The sequence below is a fragment of the Phoca vitulina genome, unplaced genomic scaffold (genome assembly GCF_004348235.1).
Source record: "Phoca vitulina isolate PV1807 unplaced genomic scaffold, GSC_HSeal_1.0 scaffold30, whole genome shotgun sequence".
NCBI lineage: Eukaryota > Metazoa > Chordata > Mammalia > Carnivora > Phocidae > Phoca > Phoca vitulina.
This window is the reverse complement of record NW_022589733.1, coordinates 22,223,556-22,250,985: the sequence shown is the minus strand read 5'-3', so window position 1 is coordinate 22,250,985 and position 27,430 is coordinate 22,223,556. Positions and strand designations below refer to the sequence as shown.

The window sequence follows — 27,430 nt, the reverse complement described above, 5'->3', positions numbered from 1 at the left end:
GCCCAAATGAGAGGTGGAAAATGGTGCCTTCCTCTAGTTTTGACTTGCATTTTCTCATGAAGGCACTTGCAAAGCCTTTCATCTATTCCATAGCTCTGGGTATTGTTTGAAAACACCGGTTTTCACTGGGCTTTGGGGGATGTGGGTAGACTCAGACATTGCTCATGGGAGTGTTAATTGGTATAATAAGGAGAAGACTGGAAATAACTTTTAAAATTAAGAATGTATACACACTTTAGCACATTCAAGATATTCATCTTGCAGATATATCTGCATGCTCTAAAATAAATAAATAAATCTTAAAAAAAAAAAATAGGGGCACCTGGGTGGCTCAGTCGGTTAAGCGTCTGCCTTCAGCTCAGGTCATGATCCCAGGGTCCTGGGATCAAGCCCCGCATCGGGCTCCCTGCTCACCGGGGAGTCTGCTTCTCCCTCTCCCTCTGCCCCTCCCCCTGCTCATGCTCTCTCTCAAATAAATAAAATCTATAGAAAAAAAAATGAAAAACATAAAATTTTGAAAACAAAGATTTGGTAATAGTTGAAGAGATAAACCATGTTAGGGTCAATTTTTACTGCTTTTCACCTCAGGTCTACTTAATTCTATTTCTTTATCTATATCTATAGATTGCTGTTGTTCTTCCTTAGCATGTCCGGTAACTCATGGACGCTTTGTGTTTCTAGCAGATTAGCCAGAGCCCCAATTGCCCCCGTTAATAATAATAGTGAACACTTACCCAGTGTATACTATGGGTCAGACATTGTTTTAAGATCCACTGAGTTTTTAATCTTCACATCAATCTTATAGGGCAGGTCCCAAGATTATCCTCATCATATAGATGGGGAAAGAGGCACAACAGCTTGTAATTTACCCAAGAACACACTGCTAATAGGTAGAGCACCAGGATCTGAACCAGGTCAGTCTGGCTTCCGAGTCTGTGCTTTCGGACACTGTACTGCAGAGCCAAGGAGACTGAGAGGAGGACGAAGCCCATGGTGATGGCACTGGGTACCCATGGCTCGATTCACTTTTTCTTCGGTCGGTACTTTATTCAGCACAGAGTTACAGACTGCAAAGAGAATGTGTGCTGACCCTAGAACCGTCACCATCCAACACTGAACTGGAAAGAATCAACACGCAGGGCAGCTGGGTGGCTCAGCCTGACTCTTGACTTCAGTTCATGTCATGATCTCAGGTGGTGAGATCAAGCCCCTCAGCTGAGCCCTGGTTTGGGCTCCGTGCTCAACGTGGAGTCTGCTGGAGATTTACTCTCCTTCTCCCTCTGCCCTTCCCCCCACTGGTACATACACTCTCTAAATAAGTTAATAAATATCTTAAAAAAAAAAAAAAGAACCAACACGCAATGCATAGGAGTTGGCATCTGTAAAAACTCTCCTAAATGCACCAAAAACACCTTTACTGAGATGAGCATGTCTTTTAGGTTTCTTTCCCCAGGAACCCAGGAGATGTTCTAAATCCCAAAAGGAAGCCACCAATCCTGAGATAAATGAATGCAACAACTTTCAGAATGCAGCTTACTTACGATCTAAAGTTACGACAAAGTGTTGGTAACTGGTAGAAAATACTGACCAAGAAGCATCCAAGAAGCTGGGGCCCAGGACTGTGTCCGTACCTGTGTAACCCCATAAAGGTTAGGAAGGTGCGATTGGCCCACGGGTAGAAATGCTTCAGAAGTCTGATCTCTGAGAAACGGTGGGAGAAACTCTTCTGGATAGCCTGATGGAGGTAAAACCTATTCGAGTTCTGTGCTGAGTAGACTGTAGTCATCAACAAGATAAGGAAGAGGATTTGTACTAGGACAGAAGATGAAAAAAAATTAGTTGAGTGGTTAGCTTATGAATTCTCTACACCTTCTCCTTCATGGCATATTTAAAAGGTGAAGGCAATTCCATATGGTTCAACCAAACAGCTGTAAACAGACGAGCCAATGTATTTGGCACGCAGTGGTACCCACAAACATTGTTATATTCCTTCCCAGAATTATTCTGCCGCTAATCAGAAATTTTACTTGAAATAAGGTACACAAAATCCCACATGAAAATTGCTGTATTTTAGTTCTTATAAATGCACCCCGCCCCCAACCTTTCTCTCTCTATGGACTATGTCCACAAGAAAGGGAAGGCCAATAAACGCAGAATTGGTCTTCTTTGGCCCAGGAAATCCGATAACCCAAACACTGTATGTGCTGACCCAGTTCTCCTGCACTGAGAAGGTTGCCATTTAGAAAACATATTAATTTTTCCTCCAGCCTGAGAAGTGTACAGAGCATGCTCTGTTATTACGCTCTGTGTGCAGAGGAAGGGACTGATTCAAGCACACGCGGACATCTCATGACTCCTGAGTTCAGGTGTCTTCCCATTTACCACACTGCCTTGGAGTCCATATTTTTTTCAAGGTGAGTATTTTAAGATAGCTTTTCATTGTCCTATATTTTCACTTTCTTTTCACTCCCCCTCTGCTGGGAAATGTGCTGCAGGATGGACACATTGCTGTTTGCTCTCCATACCCAAAATATCTCCTGTCAGCTTGAAAAGCTTCTTCTCTTTCAAGGTTCTTTCTGGGCGCTTAATTGGACTGTAGATAGTTGGAGCTACATAGACGGGGTTGTTCTTATCTCTTGAACCAGGTACTAGTGGACATTTTGCTGTCAAAAATTCAAATGTAGGCCAAAAAATAGTTATATTTCATTAAGCAGTTATTCATTAACAGCTGCTGAAACTCTACTGTGAACACCTCCTATTAAATGCAAAAAAAAAAAAAAAAAAAGAATAAACCCACCTATGTGGAACTTCTCAAAAAGGACTTAAAAATTCCAATCCACTGGGGACTCATAGTTTTTTCTTTAAGATTTACTTATTTGAGAAAGAGAGAGAGAGAGAGAGAGAGTGTGTGTGTGTGTGTGCGCGCGCACGGCGTGGGGGGACGGGCAGAGGGAGAGACAGAGAAAGAATCTTAACCAGGCTCTGCCCTGAGCATGGAGCCCACTGAAGGGGGGCTGGATCCCAAGATCCTGAGATCACGCATGACCTGAACCAAAACCAAGAGTGGGACACTCAAATGACGGCACCACCCAGGCACCCTGGGGACTGATACTGCTATAAAATATAATAAAAATTGATTGCTAGAAAAACGAAGTAAAACAAAAGCATGTAAAATCCAAATCCCATTTTGAAAATTAGATACAATCTGTCTAAAATTGGTCCAATTGCTATAAAACTTTCTAAATGTTTGCTCTCAATTTCTGCATTTATCTTGGACTAGAAACGAACAGTTCTAGTCAGTGACCCACACGTTGGGAGTACTGTTCTACAGCGGTGTTTCTCAAATTTCCATGTGCAAAGGAATCACCTGGGAATTTTGTTCAAATGCAGATTGTGGGGTGAGGCCTAAGACTGCTCATTTCTGAAAATTCCAGATATCAGTGCTGCTCATCTACAGACCACACTGTGAGACGTAGCCAGAGACACGCAAACCAAGATGGAGAGAGAGAAAGAATTAGAATAGGACATAAAACTCGCCAGCATGTATGTGCCTAGTGCTTGGGGAATCACCAAAGAGAAAATAAATCTCCTGAGGAAGTCAGAGAAGGTGTCATAGAGTGAAACCTGACATTTGTTTTGAAGGATGACTCAGATACAATTCTTCAGATGGACACAGACAAGAAAAAAAAAAGTCCTTGCTTAAAAAAAAAAAAAAAGCCTTTTAGGCAGAGGGAACAGCGATTCAAGAGCATGGAAAACAGTTTGAAATTAGATTAATTTTTAAAGATCTTGTAAGGAATGGGTTGCCTACCCCATAGTAATGTGTCTACCACTCAGTTTAAGAAATAAGTGATTGCGGGGCACCTGGGTGGCTCAGTCGTTAAGCGTCTGCCTTCGGCTCAGGTCATGATCCCAGGGTCCTGGGATCGAGCCCCGCAGCGGGCTCCCTGCTCCTTGGGAAGCCTGCTTCTCCCTCTCCCACTCCCCCTGCTTGTGTTCCCTCTCTCACCTTGTCTCTCTCTGTCAAATAAATAAATAAAATCTTAAAAAAAAAAAAAAAGAAAGAAAGAAAAAAGTGATTGCATTGGGCTCCCCGCTGGCTCAGTCAGAAGAGCATGTGACTCTTGATCTTGGGGCCAGGAGTTTGAACCCCATGTTGGGTGTAGAGATTATTTAAAATAAGTAAAAATTAGGGGCGCCTAGGTGGCTCAGTTGGTTAAGCATCTGACTCTTGATTTCGGCTCAGGTCATATTCTCAGGGTTGTGAGATGGAGCCCTGCATCGGGCTCACCACTGGGTGTGGAGCCTGCCTAAGATTCTCTCTCTCCCTCTCCCTCTCCCTCTGCCTCTCCCCACAGCTCGTGCTCTGTCTTTCTGTAAAATAAATAAATAAACAAAGTGATTTCCACTTAGAGTCTGTTCATCTGTGATGGTATCCCTTTCTTCAGAGAGCTAATCTAATCCTGAATTTATCATTCCCATGCACTTCTTCATTAAAAAAATACATACACACACACGTATGTCTGTATTTATATATACATATGCTATTTCCCATGATTAAAGTATTAATTTTTTTGATTACCACTGTGTTTGTGTGGTTCATCTATGTGATAGGCGCAGCTCCAGTCAGTTATTTAGAGGGTAGTGTCCCTTAGGCTTGGTGACTGTGAGGACTAAGAATTTAGGATTACTCTGACATTTTAAGAGAGTAGGGATGTTCTTTATTGAAATGAGAAAACATAGGGGCGCCTGGGTGGTGCAGTGGGTTAGGCGCCTAACTCTTGGTTTCGGCTCAGGTCCTGATCTCAGGGTCGTGAGATCGAGCCCCATGCCGGGCTCTGCGCTTAGTGCAGGTATCACAGGACCCAAGGTGATGCCCTTACGTAAAGCTGAAGGTATGATTAACACGCTTCCATTATTTGGCCCTCTACTATCATGGAAAACTAAGAATTAGGGAGTTCCATGATTGTTTTTGCATAATCGTAGGGACCTGGTTAATATAATGTTAATATTTGTATTTTGGCCTGTGGTCCTCAAGCTGCTTGTCTCGGAAAGCTTAAACTATTGAATGATTTGTGATGATCTGCGGACATCACTTAAGAACAACCTGTCTTGGACGGCCTCCGAAGAGCTGGACTGGAGAAGCTACACTTTTTAAAAGTCTGAAGGATTAAGTCTCCGTTTTTCCTAAAATCTTAGAACTGAGTAAGACCTTAAGTATTGGTTACATGTGCAACAAGTTTCCCCCAGTCCTTTAATTTCCACAGAGGGGAAGAAAGTGCTCCAATCCTCAGGAGAATAAAGGACAAGGGTGCTATTTCCAGCCTGCTGCCGCACGCCCCTTTTCGGAGATAGCAATTCTGGGTGTCTGCTCTGGAGACCTAAGGCCGCCCTCTGGTGGACAGTCCCTGGACTAGACTTGGGGGAAAAAGCCGCAAATCTGGTTGGCCGGGGTGGAACCAAATTCAACACTGTAGCGATACCAGTAACTTCCATCTCTTCTCTTCCTCTTTTTATATTTTTTTCACCAACACTCCCCTGCAACTTTTTTTTTTTAAACTGAAGTGATACACGTTTATTATAAAAATTTGGAAAAAAAGAATTAGAGATTTTAAGAAAACTTTAAAATTTGGAATATATCCTTCAATCACTTTGTCTTAATATATCCAGACTAGCTTTCCACATCACTACAGTATTTTTAAGATTTTTAATGGTTGCTTGGCATTCCATTATATGGATATGGCTGTCTCATAAATTAAGCAGTGTCCTATTTTTGGATATTTACATTGTTGTCTTTTTTTTTTTTAATAAAGTACTCTGAATTTTCTAAAGATAGGTTCTTAGAAGTGAAGCTTATTTACTAAAGGGATGCAAAAACTGAAGATGAAGATGCCGCTTTTATTTAATTAATTTATTAAAATTTTATTTATTTAGGGGCGCCTGGATGGCTCAGTCGGTTAAGTGGCTGCCTTCGGCTCAGGTCATGATCCCAGGGTCCTGGGATCGAGCCCAGCATCGGGCTCCCTGCTCAGCGGAGAGCCTGCTTCTCCCTCTCCCTCTGTCTGCCGCTCTGCCTACTTGTGCTCTCTCTGTTAAATAACTAAATAAAAATCTTAAATATTTTTTTATTTATTTAAGTAATCTATACACGCCACATGGGGCTCAAACTCACGACCTTGAGATCAAGAGTTGCAGGCTCCACTGACTAAGCCAGCCAGGCACCCCTGTTGCATTTACATCTTTGTTGGCCAATTGCCTCTTTTGATTTTTTTCTGGGGGGGTAAAATGTCACAGGAGTTTATGGCTGAGAGACAAGGAGATAACACAGCTATACATTTTGCTGTCTGTACCTCATCGGGGTAACAGGGGGCCGATCAGCCACACACTTTGAAAGAAGTGACACGATCGGCCACTGATGATGATGCACGGCTGTTACTGGGGTAGCGATCTGTGGACTGCAGAGTTAGCAGTAAGCAGTTAGAACTTCATGCGATCGCTCGCAGGTAGAAGACCATGGTAAATGATATTTGAACTGTGTTGCTGGGACCCTGGTGTTATTTAACTAAACCATGTGACTAAAATTCATGTACACCGAAAGGGCACAGAGGAGGACTGCCTGTAGGCAAGCATGTGTCACCTAAAAACCAGGATGTTGTCCTATCATTATCACAGTTAAGGAAAGTCTCAATAATTTCCTTGTATAATATCCTATCCATACTAAACATGTCTTCTTTCATTGAAGGATCTACAACACTCCTCCATTTTTTTTTTTTTTTTTAAAGATTTTATTTATTTATTTATTTGACAGAGAGACAGCGAGAGAGGGAACACAAGCAGGGGGAGTGGGAGAGGGAGTAGCAGGCTTCCTGCCGAGCCGGAAGCCCGACGCGGGGCTCGATTCCAGGATCCTGGGATCATGACCTGAGCTGAAGGCAGATGCTTAACGACTGAGCCACTCAGTCATTGCACTCCTCCATCCTTAATTTTTTTTCATGATACTGACTTTTCAGAGAAGCTGTTACTCAGAATGATACTACTCCAAGTGTGATCCACGGACCAGCTGCTTCGGCATCCCCTGGGAAATTGTCACGAATGCAGACTCATAGGCCCCATTCTAGAACTATCCTGTTTCAGCATGTCTTTTAAAATTGACTGTGCCTGGAACTACTTGAGGCCTCTCAATATAAATTCAGTATTTCTTTGCAACAGTGGATTGTTTAATTATCACCAATCCTATTACCTGTATGCCAAGTACCCCGGATCTCCTAAGTCTCTTCTTTTTCATGTTTTGCACTATTTTGGTTTATTTGATGTATGTATTTCATGTTTTGCATTATTTTGGTTTATTTGATTTTCCTGATCATTAATTTTAGTCTCATTAGGGACATCTCCTTCAACTCAACTATTGAATTTTAAAATTTGGTAAAAGACATTTTTCATTTCCTGAAGCCCTTTGTGTGTTTGGTACAACTGAATATCCTGATAGAGATCTCGTTATTTTTTTTATCTGTCTCTGCCAGCAGTTTTTTTTTTAAGATTAAAAAAAATTTTTTTTTTTTTAAGATTTTTATTTAATTTTTGACAGAAAGAGACACAGCAAGAGAGGAATACAAGCAGGGGGAGTGGGAGAGGGAGAAGCAGGCTTCCCGCTGAGCAGGGAGCCCGATGAGGGGCTCGATCCCAGGACCCTGGGATCATGACCTGAGCTGAAGGCAGACGCTTAACGACTGAGCCACCCAAGTGCCCCAAGATTTAAAAAAATTTAGTAAAAAAACTTAAGTTCAACGTGGGGTCGAACTTACAACCCCGAGAGTACGAGTCGCATGCTCCACTAAGCCAGCCAGGTGCCCATCCTCGAGCAGTTTATCGTTAAGCTCTACCTACTCCTTGTTCTCCCCGGGATGGGTGGGTCTCCAATGGGACTATACACCAGAATCACCTGGGAAATTTTAAACGCGTTGGGCCTTGCAACCCATCTCCAGAGATTACTGTTTAATTGGTCTGGAGTGAGGCCTGAATGTCAAAAGTTTCAAGAGCTCCCCAGGTTTGCTTGTGGGAGCTCGGCCCATCCTCGAGGGTTCTTAAAGCAGAAGCAATCCTGTCAGCAAAACCCAGAATATTTTCAAAACTCTACTGGACAAAATTCGGTTTCTTCAACAAATGCCCTGTGATAAATACCAAGAATGGAGAGTGAAGGGAAGGGAGGGGGCGTCTGCAGACTTAGTATAAAAAGCACTCAAGAGATAGACCAACTAATGGCAACACATGAACCTTATTTGAATCTTGATTTCAACAAAGTAACCGTAAAATAAACATTTACGAGACAAATAGGAAAACTGGAACATTGACTTTAAAAAAAGTGATAAAATACACATAACAAAAAACTTACCATCTTAACCTTTTCATAGTATAAGGCACATTCATATTGTGTAAATATTAAGACATTAGTGTGATAATGGTTTTTATATTTGTGTTTTCAAAAAAGTGCTTATCTTTTAGAAATACATATACTAAAATATTTAGGGATAAAATGATATAAAGTGAGGCTTTTTTTTTTTTCAAAATAGATGAAACAAGACTGGCTTGTTTTGGTAATGAAGTAATTGCTAAAGCCGGCTAACGAAGGGTAGAATTCATTAGACTATTCTCCACACATTTCTGTGGGCTTGGCATTTTTCTTAAAGTTTTTAAAAATTGGGGTGCCTGGGTGGCTCAGGAGGTTGAGCGTCTGCCTTGAGCTCAGGTCATGATCTTGGGGTCCTGGGATTGAGCCCCGCATCAGACTCCCTGCTCAGCGGGAAGCCTGCTTCTCCCTCACCCTCTCCCACTCCGCCTGCTTGTGCGGTCTCTCATAAATAAATAAAATCATTTTAAAAAAAGTTTTAAAAATTAAATTTCCTGGTGCTTTTTTTTTTCAAAGTAGTCTACTGTTGATTTTTTTACTTGTCCTTTCTTGTCAATCCTTTTCTGCTCTGCTTCTACTAGTCTATCAGTTCTCACTAGTTTTTTCTGTGACTTCACACATACCTGAAATTTCATTCTGCCTATTTCTGTTTTCTTTTCTTGGGGGGGTGTCAAATTGTCAGAACAATTAGGCACTTTGAATTGACACCCAAGGGTCTCATTTTCCCAAGCGAGCTACCTGGAACGCGAGTGGGTCTTCCCCCACCCCCCCATGCCCACACAACCCGTTTTTCACCGACCTTGACTGGCTGGCTGATGAAGAGGTTGTCAAGCACTGATAACAGCACCGACGTAACCCAGCTGGTGGCTTGCTCTTTGGTCAGTTCCAGGCTATAAAGTGCATTAAAAAAAGGCTGCAGCCAGGCTAGTGACACCCAGAAAAAGAAAGAGCCAGCAGATGTAAGTCAACTCTCTGGGCAGGCCATGAGCGATGGGCTTCTTCCCTTCCTCTGGGCTCAGGATGGGGAAACTGGTTGCCTCCCTTAAGAACAGAAGGAATCATCTGAAAGCCAGTAGCAGCTGAGAGAGAGGGGAAGATTGCAAGTGGGAAGATTGCAGCGGTCGGGGAAGGCCGGTGCCGTGCCTTACCTGGAGGGCCCCTGCTCTGTGGGAAGAATATGTGTTTCCAAGAGCTCCTGGAGTTTTTGCAGTCGGTTGGTGGCATCGAGGATGTCACGAGGCTGGTCGGCCTGGGTGGGACCCAGGGCGCGTAAGTGCGATTGCAGCTGCTGCAGAACTCCGAGCAGGTAACAGCAGAGATGATGTGGCTGCAAATACAGGCCGGGGCTCACAGAGAGGAGCAACTCATTCACTGATGAGGAGGTTACATTTCCCAGTCCATGGAGGCGGGACCCAATAATTATGACTGTCTTCTCTGAGCATGCTGGTGAACTGCTAACAATTTCTAAAATTCTACACTTTGATCCAGAATAATAATAAAAAAAAAAACGCTTTTGATCTAGAAGCAAATAAAAATTTAAACCTAATTGGGCTTTTTTCACCAGAACTGCAGTAAGTGCCCGGGGGGCTTGGGGTGCAACCTATAGTCAAGATTCCATAAATCACCTAATCTCCCTATTCCAAAGAAGAAAAAGAATGACAAGTCCCAAGAGCCCCCAGCAAAGCAGATGGAGTATGAGGGGGTCTGAACGAGAGGGCATTTTTGTGGGTTCTTCCTTAATCCTTCATTTTGTATCACCAGATACACTGTCGCGAAAGCTATCAGCTCTATCCTGGAAAGCTTAAGGAAAATGAAAACAAGCAGAAGGTTGTATCTTCCTGTTGGTTATGCCGAGAGGTAGGAGGGAGTAAGACGCAGGCAAGCGAGTGGGAGGCGGATAACAGATCAGTTACTAACACCTGCGGAGCTTTACCGTTTGCCTGATGGGGTCCTGCCTGCCGATGAGAGCCGGGACCCTCCAAGTGAGAACAGATGAGGCTGGCTAAAAGCGGTGCCATCTTGTCAATGCTGTGAGACATCCATAAAGATTGTTCCCGCTCTGAGAGTAGGTATGTGTTTCTCCTGAGCAGGAATCCCACAGTTTCCTTTAATTCCTGAATGTAGATCCAAGACAAGGAAAGTCAGTCTGACACTCACCCAGGACCGGGAGCAGTTACACATGGTAAGGTCGTCTCTTCACTCGGAGAGGCAAATGCTTAGTGGAAAGAACCTCTATTTTTCATTTTCTTTCTCTTTTTTCAGAAAGAAGTCACCTCACAGTAGCTTCAAAACTAGTTTTATGAGGGAATACAGAATGAAAGAAGGGACAGTTGGATAAAACGTCACCAACGAAAACTCGAGAGTGGTCCCTTCTGCACTCACACCCAGTCCTCAGAATACATCAAGAAGAGAGACGAGGGGCATGATGCATCATGGCCCAGGGGACGGGAGTTAGGGAAAAGCTATCAAGGTTAACAGGGCCCGCGAGCCTTCCAGGGGATCCGCTCTACTGGCCTTTCTCACTACACGAGGAAGCAGGGCCCGCCATCTACCTATAAAATTAGACACCAAGCTTACCTCAGCCACCTTTGTGAGAGACAGAGGCTCAGAAGTAGCATCTGAGGGGCAGGAGGCTTGGCTGGGAGGAAAGAGAGGCAGGGGCTCCTGTGGCTGGAGCAGCAGGAAGAGGCGCCCAATTACAAGATTGACTGGGAAGAGGAGGACAGCAGTTTGGACGCTGATGATCAGTTGGGACCAGGTCACAGGAAACGGACCCACTGGACCCACGGCAGTGGGTCATTTGCAACAGAAGAGCATTACATCAACCTTCATCCTCAAGAGCTGAAGTCATCTCAGTCATTCCTCTCCCAGGTTTAGGTATTTATTTGGCAATTTAACCATGGTTATCTAAAGATAGGACATCATCATGGACATTATCTAGGGATAGGACATCTAAGGATAGGACCGATGTGTTCCCAAGGCTGCCTCACTCAATGAATTAATGAATGAATGAATTAATGAAGGAGGGTGCACTAAAGTAAAAGGATTACAACCACAAACACCACACATTAGGATCCTCCACACCTTGCTCATCTCCTCGGCTCTGGTGCTGCTTCTCCTCCAGAACGTAAGGTTGACGACCACGGTGCACAGAAATGATGTCATGCAGCAAGTAAGCCTCTGGGCTCTTGTAAACCGGTTCCACGGATGCCAAGTTAGCACTGAGAGCCACAGATAATCCTGGGTGAGCTTTTCTACAACGATGGAGGAGAACAGGTGTCTAAGAAGATAAATTAGAACAGGACAGATGTGAGTTTTCATCCTGACAGTGTCCTGGACGAAGACGTGGTTTGCCCAACAACAAGCTCACAGCAACAACTCAGCCACTATCCAAAACCTCTATAAAGATGCTGTCAAAGGACCTGGCAACGTGATTCTTTTGTGATTTTAGGACACAAGGTTTCTGAGGATAAGGTTAATTTATATTGTATGAAAGTTTAATATTAAAAACTGTTTTTTTAAGCTTTCTAAGAGTTTTGATAAATCTTCTGCTCAACAAAAGTTTGCATCAGGCTTCCACTCAAGACAGTTTGGTAAATTCACACGTTGAGCACCTGCTCTACTCCAAATGTGGAGGAACTAGCAATAAGATACAAAAGGAAAGAATAAAACATATTGGCTGGGCTTAAAAACAGGATAAATATATCTGAGGAGGAGAAACAGAATTAAAAACAAAACAAAACAAAAAACGAACAGAGCTGCAGAGACCTGCAGAACACCACCATTTCCCACCAATACCTAAAGGAAAAGAGTTCTTTCTTTGAGACTGGCATGAAGACCCGGTCATGCTCGTGCTCTCCGAGGTCCACGGCCAGCCAACAATTGCATATGAAGTACCATTTCCTTTTACCTGCCATGTCACTGACAATGACCTGGTTTACATACCTACCGTAAAATGAAGATAAGTATGTTAGGGGGGTGGGCACAACCTGTTGCTGTAATAAGAAGTAATCTTGTGCTGTCAGTAAATGGATTCTTTTCATTGTGAGGCCAGAACTAAAGAAAGAGACAAGAGCTGATCCAATTTTTCCCTTCCCGACCTCTAAGGGAATTCATGTATCAAAACCAGAAGGCAGACTTCTATCACTTAGCAACGCTCTAGTGTGTGTATGTATCCCTTCTTTCCTTGTTCAAATGTGCCGGCGCCCTGCCACCTCTTTAAGGAGCCCATCTGCCTCTGTCGTCTGTCACCAGGGCCTGAGGGGGCGTCCCTGGGGGTGGGGAGTGGTCTTCAACATTCATATTAATGACATCTCATCCTGTTGGGGTCTGTAAACTGTACAGTTCAATACATTTCGAGGAATGTAAACACTGTGTAAGTACCACCACCATCAAATTATCACCCCAAAAAGTTCCCTGTGCCCCTTTCCAGTCAGCCCCCCTGAGGCTCACCCTGGCCCCAGGTACCACTGATCTGCTTTCTGTCTCTTAGTTTGCTTTTTTTAGAATTTCATATATGTGGATTCATACTTCTGTGTCTGGCTTCTTTCACTCCGTATAATGTTTCTGAGATTCATCCACATCACTGTGTGTATCAGAAGACTGTTGTTTTTGTTGGTGGGTAGTATTTCTTTGAATGAACACGCTAACATTTGTTTCTTCATTCACCTGATGGACATTCATGCTGTTTCTAGTTTGGGATTACTATTAACAAAGCTGCTATGAACGTATGTGTATAAGTCTTGGAAAGGACATGCGTTTTCATTTATCTTGGGTGAATACCTAGGAGTGGAATTTCTGGGTCATATGGTAAATGTCTACTTAACTTCATGAGCCCTGCCAAACCGTTTGTTCACGTGGCTGCACCGTTGTGCGTGCCCACCTGTGGTGCGTGAGTTCTAGTGGCCCCCAACTTCACCCAAACTCGATTTTGTCAGACTTTATTCTAGCCATTCTAGACTAGATGTTCGGTGCTCTCACTGTGGTTTTAATTTGCATTTCTTGATGACTAGCAACGTTACGTATCTCTTCAGGTGCCCATTCACATTACTCAGCTTTACAAATCAAGCTGGAATGATAGTGCACAAGTGCTTTGTAGATGCCTGAACAGAGGGGAAGTGGCAAGCAAATGCTTAGATCTGACTGGCCTAGTGGGCTCGCGTGGCAGGGAGAGACTTGTGTTGCTAACAGTTTCAGGCAGGCGGCAGACTCTCTGCAGGTGGGGAACACTCAGCAACTGACTTGTCTGAGTCCCTGGGCCTTAGACCTTTGATTCCATTCCATTCTTTTTTCCTAACCCCAACCAATCATCTTGATCCTCAGTTAATGTCATCATGACTCTCTCCACGCACCTCCCCTCGTTCTGAGTGTGGCGGTAGGAAGAACAGAATCACGTGGACTTCACACATGTCAGATTCACCGGCTCATCACTGACCCTTTCCCTCGCAAGCCCCCTGGGCCCGTCCCATATCATGATTCTGCCTTCCCTTCCCCTCTTCTGAAGTTCTTAATTTTGACCCAAAGTATATTTAGTAAATAGTCATTTATTAAACTTACTCTTTAAAGATATTTTTCGGGGGGTGCCTGGGTGGCTCAGTCGTTAAGCATCTGCCTTCGGCTCGGGTCGTGATCCCAGGGTCCTGGGATTGAGCCCCACATTGGGCTCCCTGCTCGGCGGGAAGCCTGCTTCTCCCTCTCCCACTCTCCCTGCTTGTGTTCCCTCTCTCGCTGTGTCTCTCTCTGTCAAATAAATAAATAAAAATCTTAAAAAAAAAAAAAAAGATATTTTTCGGGGCGTCTGGGTGGCTCGGTCGGTTGGGCGTCTGCTTTCAGCTCAGGTCATGATCCCAGGGTCTTAGGATCGAGTCCCACATTAGGCTCCCTGATCAGCGGGGAGTCTGCTTCTCCCTCTCCTTCTGCTCCTCCCCTTGCTCGTGTTCTCTGTCTCTCACTTGCTCACTCTTTCTCTCAAATAAATAAATAACATCTTTAAAAAAAAAGAGATATTTTTCATGTTTAGAGATACTTCCTTTTCTTTTTTTAAAAGATGTTATTTAATTGACAGAAAGTGAGAGAGGGAACACAAGCAGGGGAAGTGGGAGAGGGAGAAGCAGGCTTCCTGCTGAGCAGGGAGCCCAACGTGGGGCTCGATCCCAGGACCCTGGGATCACGACCCGAGCCGAAGGCAGATGCTTAATGACTGAGCCACCCAGGCGCCCTAGAGATACTTCTCATTTATAATACTTTGGGCAATCAATTGTTGTTATTTGCTCTCTACAATCATGACAACATTAAATGAAAATAAAAGAAAAAATCATCTATCACTTTACTAGCCACACAAAATCATATTGTTAATTTTCCTGTTTTTCTCCAGGGTTTCCCCTTTGTAGATGCTTTGAAATTTAACTCTACTAGTCATTTGTTACGATTTGGCCCAAAGTGTTATTGTTCTGCGTTGTGGCAGCATGCTGGTCTCACCCCAAACTGGGGGGTCCACAGGGAAGGAAGGGCAGGGCCACCTGACACAGGTACTTACCAAGAAGGGCTGGCCCCCGAGTTGTTGTGCCAGAGCCACAGGCCATGCAGCTCCCCCAGGGAAGACTGGGTGCTGAGGAGGAAGACGTCCAGTCCCCCTGCTCAAAGACTGTCTTTTGAGGGTCACAAAGGTGATGGGGCTCACTCCGTCCCTCTGATCCATAAAGGGTGATAACCATCTAAAACACCACAAGGAAAGATAAAATGCAGGATGTTCTAACAGGATCCTTTGGGTTTATCCCTAAGGGGAAAGAGGGAGACAGAGAGGACTGTACTGGGATGAAGTCTCTGGGGGGCTGCTCAAGTACAGCGGGCAGTGCAGACGTACAGTTTGGAACTAGGACCCGCGCTCCTAACGTGCTCCCGGTGACCTGGGGCGTCACCAGGTCACAGCGCATCTCGTGTGCTAGAAGACACAAGGCAAGGAGCGAAGAGCATTCATTTCACGAACCTTAGCTGTTGTGGCAGCCTTTCTCCGATAGCCAGTGGAGACCTGAATAAGGTAGTGAAACTGACAGCTGGGGTCATTATCGGCCAGGACAGTGACCTTCACCTGTAGGAAAAGCAGAACCAAGGAGGATCTTCACCTAAAAAGCAGGAGGATGCACGGCTCCAGCTTTGGCAACTCGATGGAAAGCAAGGGTGACTGGCGGGTGGTAGGTAAACAAGCTGACCTAACAGAACAGGGGTGAGGGCTGGAAGGCCCGGCTTTATGCCTCTAAAATGAAATAGTCACTGAATCCACTGATCAGGTCTTGGGCTTCAAAATCTTTCCACTTCCCTCCCACCCAGGGAGGGTTACTGTATAACACAGAGGATACCTAGTTAAATGTTAATCTCAGATAAACTATGAATCATTGGGGAGCACACTTATACTAAAAATGCATTCATTATTTATATGAAATTCAAATTTAACTGGGTGTCCTGTTTTTATTTACTAAAACTGGCAACTCTACACCCATGGCAACAAAGAAATGGACGGCATGTATTCTAGAATTTCCAAGGGTAAGAAAACATATGAATAAGAAAGCATACAATAGAAGCTAAGAAAAGACTGTCATCAGGGAGCCTGGGTGGCTCAGTCGGTTAAGCAACTGACACTTAGTTTCAGCTCAGGTCGTGATCTGAGGGTTACGAGATCGAGCCCCGAGTAAGACTCTGTACTCAGTGCAGGTCTGCTTTAGTTTCTCTCTCCCTCTGTCCCTCCCCCTGTGCACGTGTGCTCTCTAAAATAAGTAAATAAATCCTTAGGAGGCTGTCATCAAGGGATTTTGTTGTTGTTGTTCAAAAAAGAGATTCCTTGTAGGTTTCTTATACATCGCAGTTATGTGAAATTACCATTTCACTTCCACGTAACTTTCATATCCAATGTATAAAGTGAGATAAACTTGCACTTGATTTTGGTTAAATTCTCTAGATGTTCCGGATGATTCCTAGCCTAAACGAATCACATGAGGGTTCAATCTCCACTAAAGAAAAAAAAAAAGGAGATAAAGCGTTAAGTTGCTAAGCCCCGAAACAAGAGACTTGAAGAGAAATTTAAGGGGAAAAGTACCCCTTGAATTTCTACACCACCCAGTACCACACTACCAGCCTCTTCTGGTCAAGGGATTTTTCCATCTTGTTCAACACACTCAAGACACATGGAAAAGCTTCTGGAATCAACGTCTTATCACCTTCTGCGTGTCTGCTTGATCCTTTCTCCAAGCCCACACACATGTGAGTATATAGGATCCTAAAAGGCTGACCAGCAAAGACACCCCAACAGGGTTGTTGGTCATGCGAAGGAACAGCTTGATCGTGTCTTTAATGTTCACCGTCCGGGGCACAGTGAAGAAGTTGCTGCCAAAGTAGGCCAGGCGGTTACAGAGACAGTGTCCTCAAAACTGTGCTCTGTGGCCCAACCTGTAATTAGAATCAAGACGTTGATTCTAACTGAGCAGAGTGCTAAGGAAGGGACAAACATAAAACACAAACACAGGCAATTCAGAGAGGGAAAAACGGTGTCTGGGCTGCGTATTCACTGCTGGAGGTCGCGTACGCCGGGGTAAGCAGCGTGGAGGGCAAGCTGGCAGCCCGACTCCTGCCATTCCAGGTCTGAACACTGACCCCAGGGGAAGTCTGCACACGCGCAGGGGGACGTGAGAAAGAACGTTTCTGTCGGCATTGTTCTTAACGAAAAATTCGGAAACGACCTATATGTCTAAGTCCAGTAACAGCAGAACATACAAAGTAGAGGGCTCCTCCCATATACTGATGGGGGTACTCTATAGCAGTTAAAAGGAATGAGTTGGAGCTGGATATAGCGACGTGCATAAGTGCTAAGTGAAAAATATAAGTTAAAGGGGCGCCTGGGTGGCTCAGTCGGTTAAGGGTCTGACTCTTGATTTCGGCTCAAGTCACGATCTCTGGGTCGTGAGATCAAGGCCCGTGTCAGGCTCCATGCTCAGAGGGGAGTCTGCTTGAGATTCTGTCTCCCCCTGCCCCTCCCCCTGCTCATGCTCTCTAAATAAATTAAATCTTTCCAAAAAAAAGACGGAGGGGATACATAAAGGGCTTTGATTATTCCTGAATGTTTTATTATTTTAAAAAATCTGAACTAAATAGAGCCAAATATTAACATTGTAATAGAGCTGAACAGTGTTTAATGTTTTTATTATATTATCCCCTATAACTTTCCATATGTTATAACATTTCTTCATAAAAAATATTTAAAAAAATATCACCAGGCAATCAAATGGCAGGTACCAATTCCACGTTTGATGGTGCAGATGGAAAGCTGAAAATATTGTCAGGATGACTGACTGCTTTCCATGACACAAGGTCAAATTCTGGGTGCGGGGCTATCTCTTGCCCTGGGAGGAACTCTCATCCTGCTCTCTGCAGCTCTGTTCCTTGCATGGGGTCCAAGCGCTGCACAGGGCTTCCAGGAGGCAGGAAACCCCCTGGTACCTTTTGTGAGCAGCGGGCTCACTGCTGGGTGAGTCTTGCTACTCAGAGTGCTGTCTCCATGTCCGGGAGCACTGGTATCACCTGGGAGCCTGTTAGAAAGGCAGAGCTAAGGTCCCCCCCTGATTTACTGCAACAGAATCTGCCACTGAACAGGCTCCCAGGTAGAGGATTTGCTAGAGAGGCACCGCTCCAGATCTTCCAGAATCACTGCTGAGGCCATGAATGGTGTCAGTCCTTCCAGAGCATCCTCTTTCCCCTGCTCCCATGTGAATGACCCCCTCTCAGCTCTTTGACGAACTGCCTCATGATTTCCAGAACCTTGCACCATAGTCTTTGTGCAACTGAACCAGGACTTAAATCAGATGGGATCGCATACATTCACCAGTGTGAAAATGCAGAGAACCATTTTAAAGTGGGCACACACCTGGAACTAGGTAACAACGTGAAGAGTCGCCACCTGGCCTGGAATGTACAAGAATCTGCTAGCTTATTTTTTAAGTTTTTATTTATTTGTCAGAGAGAAAAAGCAAGCACAAGCAGGGGGAGCGGCAGGCAGAGGGAGAAGCAGGCTCCCCGCTGAGCAGGAAGCCTGATGTGGGGCTCGATCCCAGGACACGGGGATCATAACCTGAGCCGAAGGCAGACACTTAACCGACTAAGCCACCCAGGTGCCTCTGCTAGCTTATTTTTAGAAAAGTTCTCTTTCATTGAGCAAGAAGTTTTCCTTTTACCCACAACATATTTAATACTTGCAGAACTTCTACATATTGCTTACTTCATCTGGAACTGTCCGATTCACCCTGTACTCATGTTTGAGAAAGAAATGACACATGAGGCCTAAGCCTGCTCCAAAGAGATGCACTCTCCTGGCCCGCTACCCACGGTCCTTCTCCTTTTTCCCAGGCTGACTTATTTCCCCTCCGATGAATTTTCTTTCTGGGCCCGCCCAAACGAGGTAAAAGAAGCTCTGCGTTTCATGCCAGCTCAGGCGGGAGAGAAAGAGGAAGTGGCGTGGCTTCTTACGTGGCATCCACTGCTCTTCCACGTGTTGTTGTGGCTGTCCCAGAAATAACACTGCGTGACGGCCGTCACCACTGAGAACAGGGTGGGCGTCTGCTGGGCACTCTCCTGGCTCTTGTCCAACGCAGATGTTAGGTGGTAGGTGCCGGTCCCATACTGCAGACTCTCTGGCGTCAGCACCCATGTGTATTCCTCATCTGAGAACCAAGAACAGTGCTTAGTTGCCTTTCAAATGGGACAAACGTACCGTGAGAACCTTCCTTATGAAGGATCTATTATTATCATTATTTTATTTTATAAATGGGGAAATGATTAAGCCTAGACTTACAAATGATCTTACTTTATTTTTTTTTTAAGATTTGAGAGAGAGAGAGAGAGAGGGTGCATGAGCGCACATGAACAGGAGGGGCAGAGGGAGAGGAAGAGAGAAGCTCAAGCAGAGGAACTCTGTGCTGAGCGTGGAGCCCGACACGGGGCTCGATCCCACGACCCTGAGATCATGACCTGAGCTGAAACCAAGTCAGACGCTTAACTGACTGAGCCACGCAGGCGCCCCACAAATGATTTTAAGGAAAATGACCAGTGATACAACCTGGGGCTCTGGATTATTCCTGTTCCAATAAGAAATCGTATTTTTTTGATAAATGAAGATTTAGGTCTAATGAATCAGAATGTATTATGAGTTTTAGAAAAATGAAATCGTCACCCATCAAAATGAGTAGCTATAAGACCTAGCTAAAAAAAAAAGCCCAAGATGAAGCAAGGATGGGAACAGAGCGGTTCCAGGAAAGAGCCCTGATTCCAGGCCCAGCTCTGTCACCAGGTGGCTGGGAAGGGCTAAGGAAAGTTCCACAATCTCCCTAGTTTTCTCACTTTCAAACAAGGACTCTGGACCAGAGGATGTCTAAGATCCCTTCCAGCTCCAACTGACATGATACTGGCAAGACTGGCAAGGAAAATGGGAGTGAATGCTCTGAATCGGGAGAGAGCCTGTTGGTAGCCCCATAGTGAGAGATGCTGCCACAGGTGCTCTAAGAACAAGAAGAGCCTAAAAAGCGACCATTCCTGTGTTAGTGAGGCCTACACGAGAGCCAGAAGCAGCTCGTTCAACCCAGGCAGACCATAATAGGAGACTATAACATGATTTATCCATTCCGATGACTCCCCCCACCCCATTTTTTTAGATATAAAGGGTAGCTCTGAAGAATTCCCAGTACTACATTTATTTATTTTTGTTGTTAGTTTTAGAATAATTTTATTTTTTTATTTAAATTCAATTAACATATAATGTATTATTAGTTTCAGAGGTAGAGTTCAGTGATGCATCAGTCTTATATAACACCCAGTACTCATTACATCACACGCCCTCCTTAATGTCCATCACCCCTTTACCCACCCCTACCCCCCAGTACTACTTTTAAAGTTGATATCCAGTGACTATGTTTTTTGGTCAAGTATATCTAGGCCCTGTTTATGTATCACAGGAATTCTTAGCTATTCTAAGCTACAATGTAGTCCGTCTGGTATTACACCAAGCCTTACTGAGACATCTCTGTCCTTATCCAAATCTAAGATTAGACATAAAGTTTGAAATATAGATATAACCCACTGTGCTGGAATTTTACTTCTCAACATTATGGAAATTTTCAACCATACACAAAGTTGACTATTATACAGTGAACACACAGATAATCACTGATTCTATAATTAACATTTTACTAAACTTGGAGCACCTGGCTGGCTCAGTCAGAAGAGCATGCGACTCTTGATCTCAGGGTCATGAGTTCGAGCCCCACCTGGGGTGTGAAGATTACTTAAATGAGTAAAACTTAAACAAAAAAACACTACTAAATTTGCTTTATCACATATAAATCTTGATCCATTCAACAATTTATCTTTTTAAAAAATGCATTTCATGGTCATGTATAAATTATACATGTGAGGGGTGCCTGGGTGGCTCAGTTGTTAAGCGTCTGCCTTCGGCTCAGGTCATGCGCCCAGGGTCCTGGGATTGAGCCCTGCATCGGACTCCTTGCTCAGCGGGAAGCCTGCTTCTCCCTCTCCCACTCCCCTGCTTGTGTTCCCTCTCTGGCTGTGTCTCTCTCTGTCAAATAAATAAATAAAATCTTAAAAAAAATTATACACGTGATAAAACTACATAGAACTAATAAACACACATACACGAGTGCATGGTTGCATGGTGAATCCAAATGAGGTCAACATATGGTATCAGTGTCATTTCCCAGTTAGGATATTGTGCTAGAGTTATGCAAGATGTCACCATTAGGATAAACTGGATGAAATGTATGAGATCTGTTTTATTTTTCACAATTGCATGAGAACCTACAGTTACCTCGAAATAAAGAGTAAAAAAAAAAAAAAAAAAAGAAGAAGAAAATGCATTTCAAAGTAAGTTTCTGTTTGGGGCTTTACCTTTTTGCCACACCTGATTCTTTGGAAGGGTGATGTTCAAGTCGAAGTGGGTGTGGTTAGGCTGATACTGGAACCCCAGATAGAGTGTCATTAAAAGGGGACTTTCAGGTTGTATGCACAGGATCAGGGATTTCTCTAGGGAAGTGATGTTCACTATGATAATAAAATGATCTGAGCTCATGTTGAGGCTGGTAGGATGGATTTCCATGCTAACATTTCTCCACAGTATGATCTAGAAGGAGACAGTTAATTAATCTTCAAGTTCAAAATGGTTCATCCATTGATGTCTTTCAGTCTCCTTTCTAGTGCTAATGGAATGTAACTTCCTAAGTCTTCCTCTCTGAGCTTTAATAGGTAACACAGAGCCAGAGGTTAGGGGACAATATACAACCTCCGACCTAAAACACCTTCCCCTAAAGGTAAGGTAATCTCCATGCAGAAGTTCCCAAGTGAAGATGTGAATAATCAAATAATGGCACTGCCGCGAATCTAAAATGACTTTCTTCCATCCTGTTCTCCAAGAATTCCTATTCCCTTCTATTTCATTCCCTAATAATCAAGTCATACCTCAATATCTTCCATTAAATCATCAACTTGGAACAATTTATGATTAGAGCTTAGCAACACACTTCCGATGCTTCCAACAATGTTCTTGTCATCAAAATCCCTGAAGGGACTGAAAGCTAGTCCTGTTACCTGGAGACAAGAAAACTCAGTTTCATCCATTGCTGAAATCTTTAGAAATAACACCCTGATAGGTAATAAGGTGTCAGATATAAAAAATTAAAGTAAATGTTGGGATTTTTCCCCTTGCTAATATCTCAAATGAAATAATATTTCTCATTAGAACACCATATGGGAAAGAATTAATTAAAGATGAGTCATTTACTTGGGACCCTCAGAATTATTTTTTTTTACATCTTCATACCTGGAGGATTCATGATTACTGGGAAGTTGAGAATTCTGCTCTCCAGGATAAGGCACCAAACTTACTTCTGTTTGTTGGGTAAGAAATACAATATACTGAAATACAGTACACTGATATGGCTAAATTGATACATTGAGTGACTACTTATTCAGGTATTCCCAGCTTTGCATGTACATAGTGAAGTGTTGAGAACAATTCAAACCATAACACAGAAACTGTCAAATCCAGAAGTCTGTTTAATGCTCCCAACCTCTACCATGGATCATTTTTAAGAGGCCTCCATTCCTGACATCGTAAAACAGAAATCCAGGGCACCCAGGCTTCTCTTGTTTGGTCTGGTGAGCTTACATTTCATGGTGCATCCCCTTCGTGGTGCATTCAAATGCCTGCAGCCATCAATCCCATTTCCATTTGGATCAGAATCAATTTTACACTCACTTGGACATTAACTCCAGGGTGTCTGTTCAAGAGCTCTTGCAAAGCTGAGGCTGATGGAAAGCCTAACCTCACAGGTGCTGGGGACCAGAGAGTGTAGGAGCTCAGAGGCCAGGTTGACATGTTTTGGCTAAGGAAAGAGAAATTAAAGGGAAATAAATTTCTGTGTATTTTCTAAAGATCCAAAACCTAAAATGAACCTCTCCCCACTCCTCCTGTTACCTGTTCAGCATCAGAGTAGCAACAGAAGAGGTCAAAGTCACTAAAGACTCAGAAAACTGGTTCTGCTGTAGAAACACTTCCTGGATCTTCCCAAGGGCCAGCAAGGCCATTTCCAGCATATTTTCTACCTACATTTAGAAGGAAACACCACGTGACCTGAGTAACCTCAGTGGATAATGGTTTTGGAGGGGTTAGACAGGGGACAAAGACCTTGATGGTGACATAAGGAAAGGTGACATTCTTTGGAAAGGACCCAGAGAAAGTACTTCCAGTCTGGCTAAAGACTCACCATCCTTTGTATCAACTAAGAGGGCCACCCAAGGACATATTTCTTTGTCCCATGATATAAGCTGTCCTGGACCTACTTTTTTTTAAGAGAGGGAGAGAGAGAGGGGCAGAGGGAGAGGGAGAGTCTCAAGCAGACTCCCCACCCAGCACAGAGCCCGACAATGGACTCGATCTCACGACCCTGAGATTACGACCTGAGCCAAAATCTAGAGTTGGATGCTCAACCAACTGAACCACCCAGGCTTCCCAAGATTAAAAAGTTTCTAAAATGAAATCAACATCAGCATCTCCTGCACCTACCTGCTCAATGTTGTGCTTGGATCTTTGTAGACTGGCTTCACCAGCTTCCATGACATTGACAAGGGAATGAACGAAGCAGACCTTCACCGGGTTTTTGAAGCTCAGACTGCTGTTGATCTCAAGTGCCCTCTCAGGTAACTGCTCATTCAGGTCAACAAGGGGACTGAGGACACTGACCTGGGAGTTTTAGGAAGCAAACACACACTCCTGAGCTGTTTCTGCCTGTTTTAAATTTATTTGTGTTCTTCTTATCAGGAGTTCAAGGTTCTTTATGCATTTCAAACACATTTTTATAAAAAGCACTATTACAACTTGGCAGGAAATGAAAATATAATAGCTATGACCTATAGGGAGGATTTGTATTTCATGTTATTCCAAGGAACCGACAGAACCCTCCTGGAGTGGTAACTATCAAATAGCTAATTTACAAAACTAAGCTAAAAAAAGGAAAAGAGCAGTACTGGCTGGAACACTGAGTATACTATCCCTTGAAACTCAGGCCTCAAAAGCCTTCAAGATTGACTTAACATAGAGAACAAGAAAAATTCTAAATGAAACAGAAAACCCCAATTCTCCTTTTGGGAGACTGTTCTCATGCAAAACAAGTAAGAAGGTTAAGCAAATTGACAGAATATCCACTATAGGTACAACTATTTTGGTTTTGAAATGTTTTTGTTTCAAAGTAACACTTACTAAAAACTTCTGCATAAAAAAGATCCAATAGACAAAATTAAAAATAAGACATGAGCACAAAATATTTGCAACACATATAACAAAAGGTCAACATCAATAATAAAGCTCTCTTACAAACACATAAGAAAAATGACAAACAACCCATTGGGGGGAAAATGGACAAAGGACATGAAAAAGCAATGGAGAGGAGAAATACACATGGTCAATCAAAACATATTATGATGTTCAACCTCCTTAGTAATCAATAACATGTTCCCTCCTCCTTTTCTTTCTTTTCTTGCCTTTGAAATTGGGAGAGTGTGGGGCAATGGTTGGTGGGGATGTAAAACAGTGCCTGTTTATTTATTTGAGAGAGAGAGACACACACACATGGTGGGGGGAGGCAGAGGGGGAGAGAGAGAGAGAGAATCCAAAGCAGGCTCCATGCTGGCTTGATCCCATGATCCCAAGATCATGACCTGAGCCAAAATCAAGAGTTAGACGCCCAACTGAGCCACCCAGGCATCCCCAAACAGTACCTCTTGAAAGACTATTTTGTCATCTACTGAAAATGCAAAAGCCCCTGGGGCGCCTGGGTAGCTCAGTCATTAAGTAGTTGCCTTCGGCTCAGGCCATGATCCCAGGGTCCTGGGATCAAGCCCCGCATCGGCTCCCTGATCTGCGGGAAGCCTGCTTCTCCCTCTCCCACTTCCCCTGCTTGTGTTCCTGCTCTCGCTCTCTCTCTCTCTGTCAAATAAATAAATAAAATCTTAAAAAAAAAAAAAAAAAGAAAATGCAAAAGCCCCTCACTTCTATCTCTGGCACTCTATTCCACAGAAATAGTCGCATAAGTACTTAGTGACGTAGGGACATGGATGTTCATGGGTATGTTATTTCCGAGAGTAGACAAGTGAAAAATGTCCAAATGCACATGAAGAATTATTGGTTCATTTATGTGTACTGACACAAAAAGATATCCATGACACAGCATTAAGTAAAAAAAGAAAAAAAAATCAACGGGCTGAAAAATGTGTATACTTTAACTCCATTTTTGTTAAATCGACAAACTTGTCTGTGCATAGAAAAAAGTCTGGCAGGCTATGCGTGACAAATTAATAATAATCTGATAATAGCCACTACATCTAGAGAATGGGATTAGCTAGAAGGACAAAGATGGTGAGGGCTTTTGCTTTATAAGTTTATATGCTTTTGTTCAGATTTTTTAATAACAATCATGCATTATTTCCGTAATTAAGAAGTCCAAATAGGGGCACCTGGGAGGCTCAGTCGGTTAAGCATCTGACTCTTGATTTTGGCTCAGGTCATGGTCTCAGGGTCCTAAGAATGAGCTCCCATGTCAGGGCTCAGCGCTGGGCATGGAGCCTGCTTAAGGTTCTCTCTCTCTCCCTCTGCCCCCCCACCCGCCTGCCCGCACATGTGTTCTCTTTCTCTCTCAAAAAAAAAAAAAAGAAGCCCAAATAAAATGGCACAGATTACATTTATAGGCTTATTGCAGAATATCTGAAAATACAGAGCATGGAAAAGAAAAAATGAAAATTCTCACGAATCCTAGTCCCTTAATTTACTTAGGTGTAGGGAGTAGAGACAGGCACGAAGAACAGTTGTTGTAGCCACAAATGCGAATATCATGGGGCACTGAAGGCCGATGTCTGTTTCAGAGCTGAACTGCTCTATCTTGGGCAAGGAGTGGATCTATTTCTGTCTCCCGTGATGTCTAACAAATATATCAGAAAGGCAGTAACCTGATAAATGAACAAAAGAAAAGAAACACAGCATATCTCAGAAAGTCATTACTGATTAATTTATTTGCAATCTTCAGAGTCAAAGGTACAGTTACACTGGCTAAATATTCTATTGGGTCTCATAAAGTGGTTCATAAGGCTAAATTCTGCACAGGGCACCATCTCCAGATTTTGTATTTTCTGTTTTATACACTTTTTCTCTGTTTTGCTTCCCCCTTTCTCCTATCTCGTTTCCTCCCGATCATCCTCTGCTTACCTGAGCTGACTCAGAAAGTCCTGGAGTAAAGGCTGTCCATTTCTGGAGCATCTCACAAGCTGTCTGTAGTTTGCTGTGAGTTTGCAAACCATGAATCGGTTTGCTCAAGTTCCCTGCTATCTCGTCTACGACCCGTTGGGAACGAAGGATTTTGCCAAAATTATTTAAAGAAAATGATTGCACTTTAGTAGTTTGAGACATTGTTTTAACAAGAGTTGACAGAACAAACTTGATGAATCACAGGCTCCTCATAACAGTTACTACTTTCATAAGCTTTTCTGCAAACGGATAGAATTTTCCCCTCTTTCACAGAGTAGAAGAATAGGTACCACGGTCATACAATGATTGATACAGGGACAGATGGGTCCGGAAATAAGATCTATGAGAGAGGTTTAAATCTCATGGCCATGATCAAAAGTGAGGGAAACACCTGGAAATCACAACAACAAAAACAAACTTTTCTATTCAGGAGTATGCTTATCTCCTCAGGTTTCCCACTGGTTTATGTCCCTTGATTCAAGAGTTCATGTTCGAGAGGGAAGTACCTGAATATGGTAGTTTCTGAGAAAACAAACCCACAACTCTGGATGTGGTCCCAAAACTTTTAAGAGGCTACTGCTTTTGAACCGGAAGTCCTGCCCTGAGATAATCTCTGTTTACACCAACTACGTGGTACCATTTCTTAGAGAACAACCCACTGCAGCTTAATTCAGTCAGTATTCAGTAAATCTTTATTAAATGCCTACTGTGTGCAGCTGGGTTCAGGAGTTAGAGCATAAAGTTAGTCATGATCCAGCCCTTGTGGGCCATACCATTGAATAGGGTTATTTGTAATTCATAGGGTTTGCAGGAGGTTAGATCAGTTACAGAATGATCTTAGAATTGAGGACCACCCAGTTTTGGTTTCATACTTTGGGACCAAGGTGTAAATAAGCAGGAATAAAGGTATGAGTGAGATCCAGGTGCCACCCAACTGCATGTTTTCCAGGGGAGGTCAGGTCGTATTTAATGCCATTCTAGCTATAGCCAGAAAGGACACTGATGGCTTATTTGATGTTTCAGAGCTGGGCTGAACCATGGTAGATCTCACCATTTTCTTCGCCTTTCTTTAATGGCTCTTAATAAAGCTTTATAGTTGTCTCCATACAAGTTGTGCCCATCTTTGGTTAGATTTACTCCTAGGTACTTGCTATTCAACCTTTTTTTTTTTTTTTTTTTTTTTT

At 43.4% G+C, this 27,430-nt stretch overlaps 1 protein-coding gene across 1 annotated transcript in view; it reads right to left on the bottom strand.

The window, feature by feature from the left end:
- Positions 1-27,430, bottom strand: part of PKD1L3 (polycystin 1 like 3, transient receptor potential channel interacting) — a 59,016-nt gene that overhangs the window by 17,280 nt on the left and 14,306 nt on the right. Inside the window, 21 exon segments of the mRNA XM_032424042.1 lie at positions 1,632-1,812; positions 2,526-2,663; positions 9,200-9,314; positions 9,316-9,445; positions 9,553-9,731; positions 10,324-10,518; positions 10,982-11,181; positions 11,494-11,684; positions 12,203-12,349; positions 14,940-15,039; positions 15,042-15,117; positions 15,390-15,491; positions 16,615-16,813; positions 16,815-16,843; positions 18,914-19,107; positions 21,344-21,575; positions 21,911-22,039; positions 22,710-22,836; positions 22,929-23,056; positions 23,517-23,693; positions 26,208-26,335. Of these exon segments, the coding sequence (XP_032279933.1) occupies positions 1,632-1,812; positions 2,526-2,663; positions 9,200-9,314; positions 9,316-9,445; positions 9,553-9,731; positions 10,324-10,518; positions 10,982-11,181; positions 11,494-11,684; positions 12,203-12,349; positions 14,940-15,039; positions 15,042-15,117; positions 15,390-15,491; positions 16,615-16,813; positions 16,815-16,843; positions 18,914-19,107; positions 21,344-21,575; positions 21,911-22,039; positions 22,710-22,836; positions 22,929-23,056; positions 23,517-23,693; positions 26,208-26,335 (3,097 nt within the window).